At 41.8% G+C, this 19,431-nt stretch overlaps 1 protein-coding gene across 3 annotated transcripts; it reads right to left on the bottom strand.

Moving 5' to 3' along the window:
• Positions 1 to 2,305: 2,305 nt before the first annotated feature.
• Positions 2,306 to 13,615, bottom strand: LOC110982479 (uncharacterized). 3 transcript variants are annotated; one of them, XR_015427493.1, is made up of 6 exons: positions 13,268 to 13,615; positions 10,796 to 11,013; positions 9,921 to 10,040; positions 9,146 to 9,242; positions 5,497 to 5,693; positions 2,306 to 5,090 (listed from the first exon to the last, which is right to left on the bottom strand). XR_015427493.1 is itself a non-coding variant. In XM_087144936.1 (6 exons), the coding sequence occupies exons 3-6, from the start codon at positions 9,982 to 9,984 to the stop codon at positions 4,881 to 4,883; spliced, it is 573 nt and encodes a 190-aa protein (XP_087001062.1). In that variant the 5' UTR covers positions 9,985 to 10,040; positions 10,796 to 11,013; positions 13,268 to 13,401; the 3' UTR covers positions 2,306 to 4,880. The 3 variants fall into 3 exon arrangements, 1 of the variants encoding a protein (XP_087001062.1); XM_087144936.1 differs by having other exon boundaries at positions 9,916 to 10,040; positions 13,268 to 13,401; XR_002598583.2 differs by lacking the exon at positions 9,921 to 10,040 and having other exon boundaries at positions 13,268 to 13,402.
• Positions 13,616 to 19,431: the final 5,816 nt, after the last annotated feature.

The following is a 19,431-nucleotide window of genomic DNA, read 5'->3' as shown; positions in this document are numbered from 1 at the left end:
TGAAATAGTTTTGGTACAGAGCAGATGATTTTTTTTACTTATTCAGAGAAAGATTAACATAATTTCCCTACTGTTTTAAATTAATAGCCACTTCATTATATGCCTGGTAACATTTGATGGTGTTTGGCATGCCTGGGTTTCAAAGCAATGACTTTTCTTAATCAGGTATTCAAATGTACAATCAAGTATGGCCACATGATTTCTGTAGTGGAACAGGCTTCTTTCTATATACAGATATGAGGCACTGTGCCGGCTAGTGCTGGAAACAAAATTGGTCCTGAATGGAGTAACTTAAAGGTCCTATGGCTTGTCATTTTTTTATCATGGCCCTTGTAAATCACCCTTTTATCTTGTTTAACTGCAGTTTTAATTTTCATGTTGCCACTTTTAAAGGAAATTTTAGCGCTGTGTTTATTTTATGTTCAGGTTGATGTAGTGGTTCTTTCCTCGCATTCCACCTCTGCAGCCAGGGTTTGATTCCCTGCCCGGTCCACATGTGGATTGGGTTTTCAGTCCCTACCTGACTCCGTGGGTTTTACCCAGAATGTTCTCCTTGGGTTTTCCTCCCACCTCTAAAACTGCTTCTCATTGTCTCCGCTCTATAGATGTGAGTCACTTGGCAGCTGCCTGAGGCGCCATTGCATGCTTCCGACTCATGTCTTGTACTGACTACTGATCTATGTTTACCCTCATTAAAAGATTATATAAGTAAATATCATAATGCAAAATTTGCCTATTTTTGAGAGTATTTTTAAGACTGCCGCCCTGGAACAAAAACTCAGTCTGACAATTCACTCCAGTACTAATACTTGCGAGAATTTTGGGATATTTTGCTGCAGCTGTCTGTATGCCCCTTCCCCCATTTTTTCATGAGCAGATCTGAGATGCTTCCAAAATTGTCACATTATTTTGATATGTTGACAATGTAACTTTGAAATACGAGGTTTATTGTATTTATAATGCAATGTACCTTTGCTTGTAAATTGAATTTTATTTTTTGATTTACCCCCTGTGCACCCGTTTTCCTGTTTGTAATTGCATTTGTGTATTGTACCCAGGGAATTTAAGCATTTAGTTTTTGCATTTTTTAGTTCTAATAAAAGAAACCATAATGCTGCAATACTGTTGGGCAGTATAGCTACAGTGTAGTGAATGAAGAGAGCTTTTCTTTTTGCACTTTTCTTGTCCTTCCCTTGGATATTGCACTCTCCCAAACTCAAGATCTCGCGTGGCATGCAATGAAAGCGTTTTAACGCAGTGTTTTTCTGCATGCAATTTACTCGTTCCCTGAACCACAGAGGAAGGACACAGAAGGAGTTTGAACTGCCCAGGCTATAACATCTGGCCAATTACCGCCTTCTGGTATTTATGGGATAGCCAGTAGGCAGTCATCAGGCATTTTTTGAATGTTTTCTATTATTCGTCTGACTTGGCGGCGACCATCATTGAACACTTTGAACTGCCACAGTTGCAACTCCTGTGTCCTTCCTCTATGCCTCAACCCTGAAGCCCGTTTCACATGGAGCTGGGACATGCCACGTTGGCGCCGAGAATGACCCAAAAGTCAAATGCTTAAAGTTGCAAAATGATGGATCGGAATGTAGGCTGTTGCAGAAATCCGCAGACCAGACGAGGCCCCTGACCCTTTTTTGAAAGAAAAATTGAAGGCAAGTGTAACGGCTGCAGTGTACCGTGATTCACGTATTAAAAGTGGAGGTTAACTTGGTGCAAATTGGTGTAGTGCGTTCTACTACCCGTTGCCGTTTGCCAGCTGTCTTTGGTAAGCTGACAGATCGGCGAGGGTTCTACGTTCCCCTCCTTCCTCTATGGTCACGCTAAGCAGGCTACAGGTGAATAAGGTGAACGCTGCAGCTGTAGACCTGGGTCAGACCTTGGTAGGGCCTGCAGGGCTTGTTACGGTAGCCGGCCAGTCAGGTTGCAGGATCACGGCTTTTTGATAACGATGAAAACTTAACATGAAACGATGGGAATTTCAGAGCGACGAGCGACGTTTGGGCTGTGCATGATTGTCGTCGTCGTCAGCGTTTTGTTTTTTCTCGTCATCAGTCTCTTGTCATCGTCTTTGTACAAGGAAAGTGCATGTACACATACATTCTGTTACTCCCAGTACATTGTCATTGTCTGACTGTCATTTTCGACGATTTTGTACCGATAAGTCGAATGAAAATACATTATGCCCTTATTCAATCATGTAATTTTATAATATTAAGAACTACAGGATCATTTCATCTCACAAACTACTTAAGAAAAAGCATTACAAATATGCCGACTCAGAATGACTCTATTAGTTTTCTAATTATACTGGCCACAGCTGTCCCGGACCAGATTTGTATTTCAATATCAAGTTTTGTTTTTATTATGCAAGTCTATTTCTCTACCAAATTAGGTGCTTTTATCATAGAAATACAGTAGTTTGCTATTGATCCCAGCAGTAAGTCTGTCCGGTTCGTAAGTGTGACGTCACTTCAGTTTAAACCACACCCACTGCACATGCACTGCACTTGAGAGTTACGTGCATTGACCGCCGTTTACATGGAACCGGGAGTTAACGCGCAATTTCAGCCATCGTCCAATGGGAGCCCGCTGCAAATTGTGGGGCGTCCGCGTGTATGACGAAGTCGCTTACGAACCGGATGGGTTTAACAAAACTACGCTAACCCTAAACCTCCTCAATCCTTCACCTGTTGGAGGATTGAGGAGGGTTAGGGTTCTAAGGAGGCCGGTTTTATGGCAGTTCATCCACCATAAATAATCAAAGCTCATATATTTGGATCACACGAAGTTTTATAAATGCAAAGAAGGTTCTTTGAGAATGGCATTCATAAATACCTCTGGCAGTCTCTCTGTTCAACAAAGTGTAAGTTGACCGAGTATTATCTTTTGATGATGCCGGCTGAAAAGTGAAAATCACCGCACCTGGATGCGAGACAGTTAATCGATTCTGATTACTCAAGAGTCTTTGTGCACACGGCTCGCCAGGCGATTCTATTGGGCAACTTGTATAAGGAATATGTGATAAAACTGACGGGGGTCCTGGGAAATTAAAGTAAAATTCTACAATAAAATCGTTAAAAATTCATCATATATTGACTTCTTTTGACTCTGACTAAAGAGGTATTTATGAATGGGAATATGTATGTGCTCGGCCGGTCTTAAACTAGCCTAACGTTTAAGCGAATAATGCCGTAGCCTGCATCTCCGGCATTAGTCGCGTCCATTCTCCTGAGCCGTTCTTAAACGCACGTTTAAGACCTGCTAGCACATTATTCCCTTATTTAAACCCATATTTCTGTCCCCGAACTGGGGTGTCCACACTGCACTATGTCCACGGATACCACAGATACAGAAGGAATAGGCCCTATTCGCGGGGACCCAATTTCCGTCAGATTCCCCAACGTAGTGTATTCTTTTGAAACCGGTGAATTTAAAGAACCAGATTGTATTCTACGATTTCATTCCGAACCCCCCCCCCATGACCTGGTACCATCCCATTAAGGGTTTCAAATGTATACTGTCCGTTCAGGAATACGACTGTGATTGGGCACGCCGCGAATGCGGTTCATTGGAGCCAACCGAGTTTTCCCTTGTCATCCTGTCAAGATCGTACAAGGCAAAACGGCTGACGCTGGCACTGTACTCGAAAGTGGATTGGCTCATAGTATGATTTTAGCAGTTTACAAAAATAATGGTTCCCAAAATGACTTTTTTTGAGCAGGAGGGCACAAATACCCGCAGTGCCATTAAAAACCACCGTTTTCAGATGTCTCAAGTTTCCATTCTACAAGTTTGCTAAATATAAGATTTTCTAATGCCCTCGAGTTCATTCTGACAATTTTGTATTGCCTTGATGCAACAATTTGTCTTTTCTTCTGCAGCAAAGTAGAGGGCGCTACGTACCAAATACGTAAAGGTTTGAAACAATGTATTAATTGTGCAAGCAGAAAAATGTAAAATTATAAATTGTTGCTTTTTTTTTAATTATTTCCTTTTGTTTCCCTTTATTTACTCCCAAATCCCCCATATTATGTTCAAGGGAAGTGTAAATCCAGCCTTGTTTATTTGGCTGGTTGGACGATCGCTTAGCGACTTTATGGTTACAGAGTTACTGTACAGAATTAGCCTAAAATAACCCAATCTGGGGAAATTGTAATTATATGTGCTCAATATCGCTACAGAAAGTTGTAAAAATAACGCATAATTATTTTGATAGCCTTCAACAATGCTAAAAACAAGATGTAGATTCCCCGATGATTCTTCTGAGAGGTTTGTGGGGGAATTAGACCTAACATTATTCAACCACTTCCACTATATGATTTAGCAAATAAACAGTAACAGTTCAAGAAATGTCTTTTAACTGCATGTAGAGTTCCGGAAGTCAGTGTCATCCGACATGTTGGGATGTTGACATATCTTATCTCAGGAGGGCGTCATCTTACGAACGTTACAAGCAAAATGTTGACTTCTTGAGATCATCAATGAAATGACGATGTCCCCAAAGTGTAATGACAAAATCGCAAGATAGTATTCTGAAAGTTGGAGATCGAAGTCCTGTGGAAATTTAGTAATAAAATTACCCCAGGATGTTAACGTCATGCTTTCAGGATGCGTCTTCCTGTGGTAAGTTCTTGAGATGTCTTCTCACTATCGGGATATCGTCATCCCATGATAAATCATTTTAGGATGTCGTTATTTTAGATTGCAGGATGCCATTCCGAGACAAAATGTGTTAGAATCTAGACAAGTCAGAATGCACCTCCGGTGCTCCGTATTCAACATGTGAGGAGTTGAATTTTTTGTTTAATTTGTCGATCATATTTCGTTTATTAATCAAGGGCTGCTCATCTGATACATGTATGATTTTAAACCACAAGCATAAACACTGCACAGACAAGAGCCACTACAATCACGAGTTCGGAGACCAACGCCGCGGAACCGTTGCACAAGTCCGTGTTGCAGCAACAGATAGTAGCTCCGGCATTTGAGAAGCATCCATTCGTAGTTGGGCACTGGCTGCTGTCATAACATGTCCTGCTGAAGACATCCCAGCCAAGCGGGGAGCTCACTGTTTTCTGAGCATGGACGAAAGAGGAGTAAGTCTCATTACATGCATACAAACAGTGTGATGACTGATCGGTGGTGTAACTAGGGTACTGCGGGGCACCCTAGGCTGTTTTCCTGTGACCAAATTATACCGACTAATTTCAGAGGATGCACACACGTCAGACGGGTATTGTGGACCTGAGAACCAGACAAGGGGCACCCAGCTGAGGGGATGAACTTTTTTTCGGGGGGCAAAGCAAATTTACTGTGGCGTTATACAAGTGCGTACATTTCAACTTTAATGGGGAAACACATGAGGGCCAAGGACTTCCGCCGGGTCAGGGTGGTGATCAGTGGCCTTCCCTTCCAAGTTCCATTCGCCACAACATATTATTCCATCAACTCTCCTCGTTTTCCGGCACAGGGTTTACTTACCATGCAAGTGTCTAATTTTTTTATTCCTGCATCAGCTACGGCCTCCGACGCAAGTCTTGATACGTTAGCACAGTCCAGAGGGAGAACGTTGGGCATATGCGTGTTCTGAAGGAAAGGGTCCGCGCAATGAGGAGTGTTCGTAGACCCGCCTGTTGCACCATAGGTGCATGTATAACAACGAAGACCGTTTATAGAGCCTGCATGTACGACATAACAAGAAATTAGGTTAATGTTGTTGCACAGTCACTGTTGTCTGTAAAGAATTCCTGAGATTCCCGATTAAACAATGACCAACGCAAAGGCGGGGGGGGTCTCCGTCCCATATCTTGCTTCAAACGGAAACGGCGGCGTTCTGTTCTGACCAAAGGAGCCTCAGAATATTACGACCTCTTTTGGTTCAGCTTGGGGCTCAAACGCCCTTTAATAGTGTAAAAAAAATTGGGTCTTTTTTTCTTTTTAAGTTAAGGAGTAAGTTCCTTTAAAATGTTAATGGTCTGGCCACAGTACTGCAGGCCCTTATTGTTCATTAATCTTTTGTTATTTTATTTGACTCTGGAGCAAAGATCGTATAGATGGCGAACTTCACCGTAAATACACGTAAAACGTTGTAATCGCATAGACGCCATTTGAACAAGCGATACGCCTGCGCAATGCACATTACTGCACAGTCGCAGGCGCCGCGGCAGGCAGGTGCACCTGGTGAGCCTGCGCCCAAGCATTACAGTAAAACTGCGCAGGCGTATCGCTTGCTCAAATGGCGCCCACGGTAATTACATCTTGTGGGCAGAGTTATCCATCTTGCGCCTTCGGCGCTATACGATCTTTGCCCTGGAGCCCTGGCCTGGCTCTGTGTTCCTCAGTAATGCTAATTTCGTTTGTTCATTGCAGTCTTAAGAATTCCTTTTCTTGTTTCTATTAGCAGTGGTGCAACATTTCTTACATAATTTTCTCTGCAGGCTTATAAAAGCTGCCTGTTAGGCTAGTAGGTGTGGACTTACGGCTGGGCATGGTAGTGGATGGTGGTGTGATTTGGTTCCCTTATTTCCATTTTAGTTCCTGCAGCAGGATCCATAGTTGAATGAAATATCTTTTCGCTATTACTTTACACCAACACTACAATTAATTTTTCTGGAAAGGGTTCGATGGTTTGCGCAGTCTTTCTGTGAGTATGTTCTAATTTATTTTCCTTAGTAATTTACCTTGTGCCCATTTCTTGGTCACGCCCAGACTACGGTGTTTCATCGTAGTCGGCCTACATCTGCTAATATTTTACAGAGTTTCACACTATTTCAGTTTGTTACTCGTCCTCCCCTGGTGTCTTTGTTATCGGTGAAGAAGCGCCTATTAAATTAAGAAATTCAATTCTTTGAAGGTATAACTTGAATTTCCTTTCTTGTATTCTGTTATTGAGTTGTGTTTTTTTTACTTAATAGAAATATAGTTAGTCCCCCTTACTGGCGGGTTGGGCTTGTTTAGGTTGCCGTTACAGCATATTTATATTTATATTCTGGTTAATAATCTCCTGTAGCCTTTCCAATCTTTGAGCGAAAAAATTACAAAAAAAACAAGGGAAATTAATTTGATTTCTAACGTAGGTTGTTAGTGGCATAGCCCAGCAGTACATTCCACAATGACTGACCTGGACTCGATTCGATTCAGGGTGATGCATGAAGGATAGCTGTCAATAGCAAAAGCTTACACGAGGCCAGGTCCATTTAACCACAAATTAAAAAATAATCGTTGCTTTGAAATAGATATAATTAATAATTGGTTATTAGGGCAGAAAAGGAAATCTTATATAACAGAACATAAGAAAGCGAAAAATAAATGAATTCCACTTGTCATTCGTAGTTTCATACTACATGTAAACACTACTGGAGCATTAGTGGTGATAAAATTGTAACTCGGATCACGATACGTCAGAAAACTATGATTCCCATGGAAAGTCTGGCACAGAGGATGATTCAGCCCACACGTGACACAGTGACATTATACATTCCTCCACTACGCCAACCCAAGGACTGTTTCTAGACCCCAACCAAAGAAAGAAATGAGTTTCTGCATTGGTCCAGCGTTTTCACGACTTTTGATCCCGTGTGATGTCATTACTTCGAGCAAATGAGAACTGAAGATCGGTGTTGACCCATCACCGGTTCAGAAATGGCGGAATAAACTATTTCGTCGTCCGCAAAATAAGCAAATTACATATTAAATTTGTTGTTGCAAAGCATACAGAAAGTCGGTGTTTTCTTCAACTATGCCAAATGAAATGAGAAACTTCTAAAATATACCAAGTGAAAATGACGTTTATTAAAAATGTCGTGACCTCGGCTACCTTGCACTTTTGTATTTCTCTCTCGGATGGCGGAGCCTTTTCTGGTTCTACTGTTTTTGTTTGTTTTGTTTGTTTTTATTTTTTATTTCTATTCATTTTAATTTTTTCTGGGCCAGTTTGAACGTGTTTATGGCCACTGCTTTGACGTCACACGAATATTTCTCTGGTTAGGGGTAGTAAAAAATTCCCTAGGAAATAAAAATAACAAGCTAGCCTACATGTTACATACCCGATGAAGATGATGATGCTTCTAATTTAATAAGGTATCCACAATTGCACAAACGAGCCGACGAGTGGTAAGGGATTTATCATCTGTTTGGCTTCGAACGTAATGAATATTTGCATGGTGGTTGAACAATTTGAATATGGAACTTGAATTTGAGCTTACGGCTCACAAGCATTCACATTGAAAGAGGAAAAAGAATCCTGATATCTCTGAGAGGTCGTTAATGTGTAGACTAAAGGGCGGAACCAGAACCAAACTATTGTATACAAGGCAAGATAGGGGACGAAGGGGTACCCCTTGCCTGTCCAATCCCTATACACCCTCTAGACTATTGTTACCTAACACATTCCCCAGAAGTCTGTAAAGAATTCCTGAGATTCAAACAATGACCAACAAAATGGCGGGGGGGTTCTCTCCGTCCCATATTTTGCTTCAAATGAACTATTGGGGTGAAATGGGGGGGTCAGAAATGGGCAATTTTCTGTTTAACCTTCCATGGCCTTTCTAAGGAGTGAGTTAAAATTTTGTAGGCTTTTCTTTTGAACAGACGGAGATGAAATAGACAACCAAAACTGTCTTTCTACTGTATTTTTGGGAGAAGGGAACGCCCCCTCCCTTAGGTCCGCCCTTATTCAGACCCCGGATTGCCTAGTCGAAAGAAAATCACCATGTGGCCCGCTTTACTAATTCGCCTGCACTAATCTCTGTGTGAATAAAGCACAAGGGAAAATAACAGAGATGAGTCAATGAACAAAATATAATAGGCACAATAGGCAGCGTACCAGGACCCACGGAAGATATGTTCGAAGCATGTTACTCCAAATTAGAAGACACGTTGAGCTAGAATGTTGACCTACGCAATCCATCCAAACGCGTGCTGGTTAATAACGGTTTTGTCAAAGGAGTGTGCACTGTACACTAATATCTCTAGTGTGTAGTGGTCGCTAATTTCTAACTAAAACTTGAGAAACAATATTACTATTAGTTTATTCTACAAATTTTCTTTTTTAGAAAAGGTCATTTTGATGACCGGAAACAAATCATTATTATTCCACGATGAAATTTGAAATCAAATTTAATTTACTTACAAATGACTGAGAACAGGAGAACGATTGTACGCGTCATAGAAAGCAGCCCCATCATAGTTTGGTGGCTCTTCTCACAGCTCCCAGGTACGTAGAAATTCTGTGTGGATGACAAAGACAATATGGCCATTACTAAAACACATGAATTAATCAATGTTTAAACTCTGTTGGAGCTCTTTTTGTTCAGTCAAAAAAGGCATGCTTTGGCTTTGTCTCCTTTACCTTTGAATAAATTTCTGAGCCAGTGGAAGGGAATGGAACAAGCAAGATCCACTTTTTCATCAAAGCAATCTAAAACCCAATCTAATTGTATCCCCTCTAAAGATCAATCACATCGGTAATTAATAAGTTCACTTTTTATGAAATTTAGACATATTTAAAACAATCCGTTATGTAGAACTAAATAAAGATTGCTACTGACGTCAATAGCACGAGTTGAAATTTGCCTTTATTTCTGGCACACTGGAAAAAAAGTCGTCGGGAGCATCCAGTAGAAGCCTGTTCTGATGACGTCATGCAACGGCAACATAAATAAACGACTGTATTATTATTATTTCGGGTCCCACGGCTGAGTGGTCCTTGCTCTCAATTAACTGTGCATTAAAAGAGGTCGGACATTGACTGTGACTTGTAATTTCTTTTACAGCAACAATGTTGATCTATACCGGATCTTACGGTAAAGTTGAACCGTTCTAGTTTGAACCCGGAGTAAGGTCCTGATGAATGTCAGGTACATGACCGAGGTCATTTGCCGTAAATGACATCTAACTTACTTTACCCGTTTTCTCTCTGCTCTTGTGCCATAAAGCGCTAGATTTGTTTGCCGCCTTCATCGACGTCATTTTCTACTCCAAGCCATTATCGCGGTAAAAATGAGCCCCCAAAAGGCGATTTTTTTCTATAAATGCGAAAAAAATGCCATGTTAGTAATGGATAATTATGACCAATTTCCTGTTTAATAACATTTTTCCATAAGAGCAGTGTGATTGATCTTTATACGGATAGCCTACATTGGGAACGATGACAGGCTAAAGAGAACTTATATCAAGAGTTTGTAGAGATTTTCCTCTCGGCCAGATATCAGTTTGACGCCGCAGGGGGGTGTGTAACTCGCCAGTGAGCTAGTAAATCGCCAAGGCGAGATGGGCCTAGTAACTGGGAAAAAATTGCCGTACGTGGCCCCATATACGCCTGTGTGTTTCCCTTTGATAGTACATTGATCGAGTTACCCCGAATGTTTGCCCGTCTACAAACGAAAATGCCAAAGTTCGTGCTTCATAATACGGTTTCATGGAAACGGAATTAGAAGGAAATTTGACCCAAAAAATGACGACTATGAACTAGGTGTAGTATACAAGTTAATGAAATGCAATATCAGCCATTCGATCGGCAATGTAGCGGAAATATCGAAGTAGTCGTCCATTGTATGTCTAGACCGTCCAGCCAGCGGTCCGGGTACCAAGCTGATACAGTTACTTGCAGAGCTGTGTATACAGCGAACGGTATTCCGAGCGTGTCAACATCTTGTGCAATCCTCCCAGCTTTCATGAAGGCTCTACTTGCGAAATCAGGCTAAAAGAAAAACCAAAAATACGGAGGGAACAAAAACGACTCTGAATAATATACATGTAATGGGAATATGAAGGTACTTACAAGATGTGCAGAAGTCAAAGTCGATACTGTATGTCCTCGAAGTTAGGAACTGTCAATGATTTCAAAGCCCAGCAATGGCACTTTCCCTTGTTGAACTTCAGGATATTTGCTCGACCGCGCAGTTGCCGTATGGTACATACCTCGCGGTTCAGACAGGCACGACCCCAGGTCATATCAGTTTCAGTCATTCAGCACGAAGCTGTGAGCCACTGCCATAACTGCAGTTGCAAACCGGTGAATGAAATTAATAGGCCAGTCAATATTTCTACATCAAAACACGTCAACTGCAATCCCTTGTAATTCTTTTTTTTTATTTGCTTTTACTTTGTTTTTGTTATTTGTTTCTATTTCTCGTACCGTACCGAGTTGGGTACGACAAGTCGATAAGACAATTTGTATACAGGCACCAAATTTAAATTACCTGCACAGACAAAAATCACGTTATTTGGGCATTTTGTCAAATGTGAACTGGATGACTTTCGATTGTGAAACTAAAGTGTCAAAGGCATGTAGCCGGGGTGTGCGTCGTTTTTCCAGTAGCCACGCGCGCGTTGCGTATAAAAGCTGGTATCGCTGAGGACCGTTGATTCCCGTCCTGTACGTTGTCTATTTATCAAACCTATTTTTTTTACCTGTGAGGAAAAAGATTACTGTAATGTCCCGAGGGTTTAATATTAAAAGCCACTTCATCATATGGATGTTTAACATGCGTGGGTTTAAAAAAAAATGACTGTTCTTAATCGGGCAGTAAAATGAATCATCAAGTATGACCACATGATTGTTTTAATGGGACAGGATGTTTTCTTTTGACAGATACGACAGATACGAAGCATTACGCTAGCCAATGCTGGAAACAGAATTGGCCCTGGTTGTTTTGACTGAAAGAGCCTATGCCTTGTAATCTGTTATTAGCACAGTCCTTATAAATGCAACTCTGTATCTTGTTTAACTACACTTTTTAATTTTCTCTTCTTTTCAGGGACACCTTTTTATTTCTCTCTTATCAATACAAACTCCATAGCAGTTAGTACAGTTATAAGATATCGTAATACTTTTTGTGCTAAACTGCAATTCTTCGAATTAGACTTGACAGAGTGCAGAGTAATTTTGCCATTTCTACCAACATTTTTGGTAAGCACCATTGATAGACGTCAAATATTTTTCACAATGATAATGCCTCTGGGTATCCTTTGTCAAAACTTCTAATGAGGGTGTTTGCTGTTAATTTTCATTTTATAAATGTGAAATCTGGCAACCAAAAGGATAATATTAAGGCATTTGAGTCTAGTGTTTCAATTTTCATGGTGCCACTGCTTACAGGGCGTTTTAATGCTTCTTTAGTTTATGTTCACAGGTTAGTGTAGTGGTTGCATTTTCAATCCCTCCTCAATCTTCCGTGGGTTTTACTAAGAATATTCCTCTGGGGCTTTCCTTTCACCTCTAAAACTGCAACCGCTTCTCATTATCTGCTCTCTACAGATGTGGGTCGCTGGGCGGTTGTCTGAGGCACTCTTGTATGCCTTCGACTTAAGTCGTGCACTGATCAGAGTTCACCCTCATTACAGGATGATATAAGTTCGGTGCCCCCACAGTATCGAGTGCAAAACATCAGGTTGTGCCAAATGCATGCCTAGGCTATGTGAGCATGGGAAAAACAAATATCAGTGTATGGAGTGTAAGAAAAACGTGTCAACGAAAAGAGAGACAAAAAAGAACTACCCCGGTTACTATTAATTAAAAATTCCACCATTTCTAAATCAAGAAATGGTGGATTTGTTTATATAAAAAGGTGATAAAAAATTGAAGAACAATTTCATAATATACAAGAAAGAATGGCAAGACCCACGTTTAGACCCAATTCTAGACCATTACCATAGTGAAAAACTGTTTCAACGTTAAAAGTAAAGACCAAGAGCGTATCTGATGGTGTTTGAGAGCTGCCTTAGATAAAGTCAAAACGCAAGCGAAAGACCGCATGTTTCTTCTATACGTAAGTGTTTCCTCTATACTCGTTCTTGTTTAGTGACGAAACAAGCCATTACTGTTGGATAAAAGACTTTTCCAAACTGTTATTTGGCGTATGCACAAACGACCACGATAAAAGCATTTCTGGCATCGACTCAGCTCCTTCGAAACTAACGCTTCCAAATGAAGGAGAAAACTTCCTAAAGTTCAGAAATCACAAACACATACAAGACGCGCCTTTTGTGATTTACTCCGATTTTGAATCTATATCAGAAAGAAACAGCAACTCAGAATCCGGAGCTAGGAGCAAACGCAACCAAAAAGCAAGCCCAGAAAGCCCGTGGTGCTTACGTCGTAGTTCGCTGCGACGCGTCTGTTGACTCATGCAGAGACCGTCGCGACGGTCTATGCATGAGTCAACAGACCTACAGAGGTCCAGACGCTTCAACACGACCCATTGAGTCTCTACAGAAAGAAAAAGACGTCATTAACGACGTGTTTAATTACCCCTGTAAACTGCCTTGAACTGCAGAAAAACAAGAACAGTACGACCAAAGCAACTCCTGGATCTGCGAAAAACCCTTGTACCCAAACTACCCGTCTAACTGTCAATGCTCAATCCCCAAAGAACCCAAGAGCACAAAACAGAAAAAACACAGTTTCCTTTTAAAAACGCTTAAGGATTTACAGGTTACCGTTGTATGCGTTGCAACAAGCTCATAAACAAGTTCAGAAGGTCAGAGACCACTGTCACGTGACGGATAAGTTCAAAGGTGATCTTTCACAATCTACATGTAGAAAACTACGACGCCCACTTGTTTATGTAAGGCGCCACCGCGCTTAAACAAGATAAGCCTTTTTGTATCGCTAAAGACTCTGAAAAGTACATCCGTTTTTCTTTGGGTCAACTACGTTTCATAGACTTAAGGCGTAGTTACTCGACAAGCTAGTCAAAGCCTGTCCTCGAGACGCTATTAGTTTACTGAGAGACCACGCTGCCCAAGGACATCAAGCTTCTGTTACAAAAAGGCGTTTACTCATACGAGTACATGGACTCATTGAGCCATTGAGCAACTTTACTGTAGCCTCAACAAAAGCCAGTCGCTCAAAAAGACCATGCTAGAGCCCATTGAGTCTGGTCCACGTTCGGTTGTAGGCACTTAGGCGACTACCACGATTTGTACGTAGAAACAGACACGCTGTTACTCAAAGGTGTGTTTGAAAACTAGACGCATTTGCCCAGCCAACTACGGTTTCTATCCAGCCAATTACTACACAGCACTAGGACTGCTTCTGCTGGCTACTGTACAATCGCCAAAATTCAGGCTGTCCCGTACAGATGACGCCGTAAGGGATCTGGTTGTAACTAGAAGAAGTAATTTGTAAAATGAACTTGTTGGGACAGAACAGCAAGATCAATTCTGTCTATCTCGGTCTTGAAAGCGCCAAGAGTCGCAGAACATCTGACGTGGTTTGGTAGACAATTCCATTCTTGAATCGTCCAGGGGTACAGTGAGTGAAGATAGCTATTTTTGTTTGTCCGGATACGGTTGTAGATAAGGTCACCATGATGATGTCTTGTAATAGGTCTTGCCGCTCGATTTGTGTCGGGTTGGTATAGAAGTTGAAAAATATTGTTTGGGATGAGGCCATGTGTCTCCTTATAGAGGGTACACAGTCGGGTTTTCATTCGTCTAATATCGAGGGATTCCCAATCCAGTTTAGAGATCATGTCAGACACACTGGAGGGTTGTGAGAAATCGTTGAAAATAAACCTAGCAGCACATTGCTGTACTTTGTTAAGAGTGTCGATGTTGCTTTTCTGGTGTGGATCCCATATCGTCTGACAATATTCCAGGAGTGGTCGAACTAAGGCTTTGTAAGCAATATCTTTTGTGACTCTGTCACAACAAGAAAGGTTTCTCCTTAGTAATCCCAAGGTCCTGTTTGCTTTAGGGGCGATTGATTGATGTGTTTAGCCCAGGTCAAATCGGATGTGAGTTCAGCCCCCAAATATGGATAATGACTGACCTCCTCAAGAAGACTCTCCCCTATACTATATCGGTTCCTGAGAGGATTTCGCTTGTGGGTGACTCTCATGGAAAAAACGTTTATTATGGTTAAACCCCATCTACCAGGTAGATTTCCAATTGCAAAGCTGATTAACATCATTCTGGAGGATGCTGGCATCCTTTCTGGTCTTGGTCTCCTGGTATGCTATACAATCATCAGCGAATAGCCTGACACTCGATGATATGTTGTTAGGTAGGTCGTTGATGAAGACCAAGAATAGCAATGGGCCCAACACCGTACCCTGGGGGACTCCGGACTCAACTGGAGATTCTATGGAGACCTCGCCGTCCACAACAACCCTCTGATGGCGCCGGTGAGGAAGGATTCAATCCAGGAGTGGATGTTATTCCGAATGCCAACGTGAAGTCTACGGTGGGGAACGGTGTCAAACGCCTTGCTAAAATCCATTATAATGAGGTCGGCTTGGCCACGGTTGTCTAGAATACTGCGAAGATCATTTACAAGGGCAGAGAGCTGGGTTTCACAGGATCTTCCTTTCCAGAAGCCATGCTGTTGATCGGCTAAGATCCCAAACTTCTCAAAATGACTCATGATGTGGCTATGAATGATGTGTTCAAGCAGCTTGCAGATGATTGACGTCAATGAACCCGGACGGTAATTTGCAGGGTTGGCACGGTCACTTTTTTGTAGATAGGTGTAATATTGGCCTTCAGCCAATCTCTAGGAAGAGCACCATTTGAAACAGACTTCTGAAATAATTTCTGTAGTATGGGAGCAATACTGCTTGAGCAAGCCTTCAAAACACGCGCTGTGATTTCCTCTGGGCCAGCAGCCTTGCTAGGATTGGGCTCAGCAAGAAGTTTCTCTATACCATCAGTAGCGATACATAAATCGGAGATGTCAGGAGTACTGCTATGTCCTAGGTGAGGGAAGTCTGTCAGCCTCTCTTTGGTAAAGACGGAGCAAAATTGGTGGTTAAGAGCCTCCGCCTTTTCCTTAGCACTGGAAAGAACCTTGCCTCCAACTAGTAAAGGTGACACACCAGAAACTTCTTTCCTTCTAGACTTAATAAACTTCCAAAAAGGTTTGGAATTATCTGTTTTCAAGCTGGCACCAATAACATCTCTAGTATAAGACCTATAAGCTCTTCTACTCTTTGTATCGATGTCTCGACGAAGCTTCTTGAATTTAGACCAGTAGTCGGCAGAACCAACTCTTTTGGCCCTGTTATAGAGGCGTTTCTTCCTGTTCACTTCTCTCTTGATGGAACTATTTATCCATGGATGTGAGATATGACTGGAAGTCAATCTGGCAGGGATGTTTTTCTCAATAGACGCTGAGAGTGCTGTTTTGAATAAGATACACAGGTCATCAATCGAGTTGGTACTAACAACATTCTCATCCAGGTCATGTTAAACTTGGTCATGTCGGCATTTATCCCAGTAAAATTCCCTCTGTTGTGAAGGAAAACTCTGCGTCTCGGAGGTCTGGTGATCTTCGGGTTAAGGATAGCACCCACAGTGACTATATCATGATCACTTAACCCCACGCATACACGAACATAATCGGCTGCGGCAGGTGTGCTAGTAAGGCACAGATCAAGGATGTACTGATCTCGGGTGGGCTCTCTCACCAATTGATGCAAGTTGTTGTGGTCATTAAAGGTATCGATCATGTGTTTACTGATAGCAGGATATTGACCACATGGCTTAAAAGCAACAGACTCCCAGTCAACATCTGGTAAGTTGAAGTCCCCCAGGAGCCAAACATTAGCATTTGATGGAATTTTGGCAAGTGACTTATCAAGCTCCTTGGCGTAGTCAATATCAGAAGAAGGTGGTCTATAATAAGCCCCAATATAAATTGGGAAAGACCAGTAACAATCAATCTGTAAGCCTTTGTCAACAGAAGAAATGAGGTTATTTCTGACGGCAATAAACACTCCACCACCACCCTGGCTGTTACGGTCCGTCCGGAACACATCATAATTGGACGGAACAACTTCTCCCGAGGCTATGGTGTTATTTAGCCATGACTCAGTTCCAACAACCACATCCGGGTCTTCAGAAGCAAGCAAAGCTTCAAAATTTGGAACCTTATTTTTGACACTGCGGCAGTTGATGTTAATAATCTTCAAACTGGTAGTACTCTGTTTATGCACAGGTAATTTCCTATGTGGTTGTTTCCTTTGGCTTTTAGATCTAGAGAAATTGATCGGCTCACCCAAAGATGAACCAGAATGGACGCTATCAAAAGACATGTCAGTAAAAGTACTCCCTGCTTCCAAACTGTTCAGAACATCGTAGCTATTAGATACGTCAAAACCCTGTAGACTTTCGAAAAGTAAAGTTAAAAATTTGGCAAACCACACTGTAGGCACGTCCAGGAATATGATGGGTGGTCTCTTAACATGTTGTACAACTGGTCGTTCATCTTAAGGCAACCAACATGAAACCAGCCATTATACTGGTCACATTCAATGGCTTTTTGACCCCATTTAGCTGCTTTCTGGCATACCTGACAAGGATACTTGGGTGGCTTGGGACCTGGATTCATTTCAATATCTCCGGCCAGGAGAACGATAAGACAAAACTGAGTTAGGTTCTTGCAGTCAACAACAACTGGGTTTAATATTCTAGGTCTGGTGTAGCGAGAAGAACAATAGAACGAGCTGACCGGGTTCACCTCAGAGGCAGCGTTGTGGTTCAGTGGAGCTGTCCAATGCACTCTCACGAACGGATTGGTAGGTTTTAACACTTCTGGGTCCCGAGTAGACATTCCGACGCGAACAGAAATCACAGTCAGAAGTAGCATAGTCCAATATGTCCTTATCGATGACATTTTGAATACCACTCACACAATAAAACAGTAGAGAACACCGATGACGCAGTACTGAAAATTTACACGTAGACCACTGAGTAAAAATCTAAGATGGCAGGATGTACACGCTCAAAGTTAAAAACAAAGTCTTTTTCAAATTCAGCAAAAAACGGGTTAAAAAGCAGAATACGCGATCCAACAAGTACTTGAATTAGTTGAAATACATCCGACGTTAAAAAGGAGTAAGGATGGCTAAAACTAAAACAGAAAAAAAGATTAAAAATCGCTCGCCACGAGCGCGAGAAAAACCGGCAACCAGTCCCTTGCACAGCGCCACCCGTTACCCGTGGGACGCTTTCTTAAAACCATCGGTATCGAGTTGGAGTTACTGACTACAGTGGACAAGCATTTGTTTCTTGAACGCGCAAAACGAGGTGGAATTTCCAGCGTTGGTAGCGTTCGGTACTGGCCAACAAAACCGTACATGTACTTGGACACTGACAACTTGTACGATTGAGCTATGAGTCAACCTTTAGCCACGGGCGGCTTTCGCTGGGTTAAACCTGACCGGTTTACTACCGAGATAGTTTTGTCGTTTAGACCCACGAGTTCAGAGAAGTATTTCCTCGAAGTAGACCTCACCTACCCCCAACACTTACAAATTAGTCTTGGATGATTTTGTTTTTTCTTGGCCTTCAATAACTGTTTTGAATTAATTAGCCTACGCTTTGTCTTTTCGTACTGGAGTGCTTTTGTCCCTGGTGGTAATGCTGAATGTCACAAACAGTGTATGATATTTCAAAACAATGACGGATTTCCTCAGCTATTGACAATTTAAAAAATGTTGGCAATTCCCAACAGCTCGGTCTTTCGTTCCAAATACGGTCTTTTGTCCGGTTTCAGGCTCCCCGGCTTTGCGGACAAACCCAAGGTACCCGAAACTGGTGTGGCGGTCTCAGCTGAATCCCGGTCTCAGCAGCCCCCTGCATAGCCGGACATTAAACGGATGACTTTCCCGTTGTTGTGCGCAGAGATGGTGCGACGTATTTTACCGTATTTGGTAAGGGGGACCACTGAGACCGGGAGACAACTGAGACCACCACACCGGGCTCGCCGGTGCAAAGTATTAAGACTTGCCCCCTCTAAATCTTATCGTTCAAGATTTGGTTTAACTTGTATTCAATGAGGCGTGACTGAGCTTCTGGAAGTTGTTAATCACGAATTGTTGCTTTTTAAATTAGAGCCGTATGGTGTGTCCGACACTGCACTCAAATGGTTTAAAAACTACATCTCTAACGGAAGTTAGTCAAATGCAATGCAATGGGGAAACTTCTAGTCCTAATGATCTTTCTATTGGCGTACCCCAGGGGACTGTTCTTGCACCTGTTGTTTTTTTAATCTACATTACTGACATCACGCAAAGTGTTAATTCTAAGTGCGCATGTAATACATTTGCCGATGATGTCGTAATTTACACGACTGGGAATGACATCAATGATGTTAATCATGTTTTGGAATCTAGTATTGATAGCATGAGTGACTGGTACGATTGTAATCGTCTACCAGTCCTGACAAAACAAAAATTAGGCTTTTAAAATCCAGTCGTGTTAATAATCTTGACAAATTGAATATTTTACTTAAAAATATTCAACTTGAACAGCTTGGCACAGTGAAGTATTTAGGGATTGAAATTGATGAAAACCTAACCTGGGAAACTCATTCTAGGAATGTTTGTAAGTCGGTTGCTTATAAGATTCATTCCCTTTGTCGACTAAGACATGTCATTAACAATGGTCTTCTTAATACCTTACACAAAA

The sequence above is a fragment of the Acanthaster planci genome, linkage group LG13, assembly GCF_054643075.1.
Source record: "Acanthaster planci isolate LZ-2023a linkage group LG13, COTS_SCS, whole genome shotgun sequence".
Taxonomy (NCBI): domain Eukaryota; kingdom Metazoa; phylum Echinodermata; class Asteroidea; order Valvatida; family Acanthasteridae; genus Acanthaster; species Acanthaster planci.
The sequence above is the reverse complement of the archived record's forward strand: the minus strand, read 5'-3'. Positions and strand labels throughout refer to the sequence as shown.

Bases quoted from the DNA above. Each gene is read 5' to 3' on its own strand.
- LOC110982479 (XM_087144936.1), bottom strand. From the start codon at position 9,984: ATGACGTCGATGAAGGCGGCAAACAAATCTAGCGCTTTATGGCACAAG. The intron at 9,243-9,915 runs GTAAGTTAGATG...TCATCCACACAG, and splicing joins GCAGAGAGAAAACGGGTAAA to AATTTCTACGTACCTGGGAG. The intron at 5,694-9,145 runs GTAAGTAAATTA...TCGTACATGCAG, and splicing joins TCTCCTGTTCTCAGTCATTT to GCTCTATAAACGGTCTTCGT.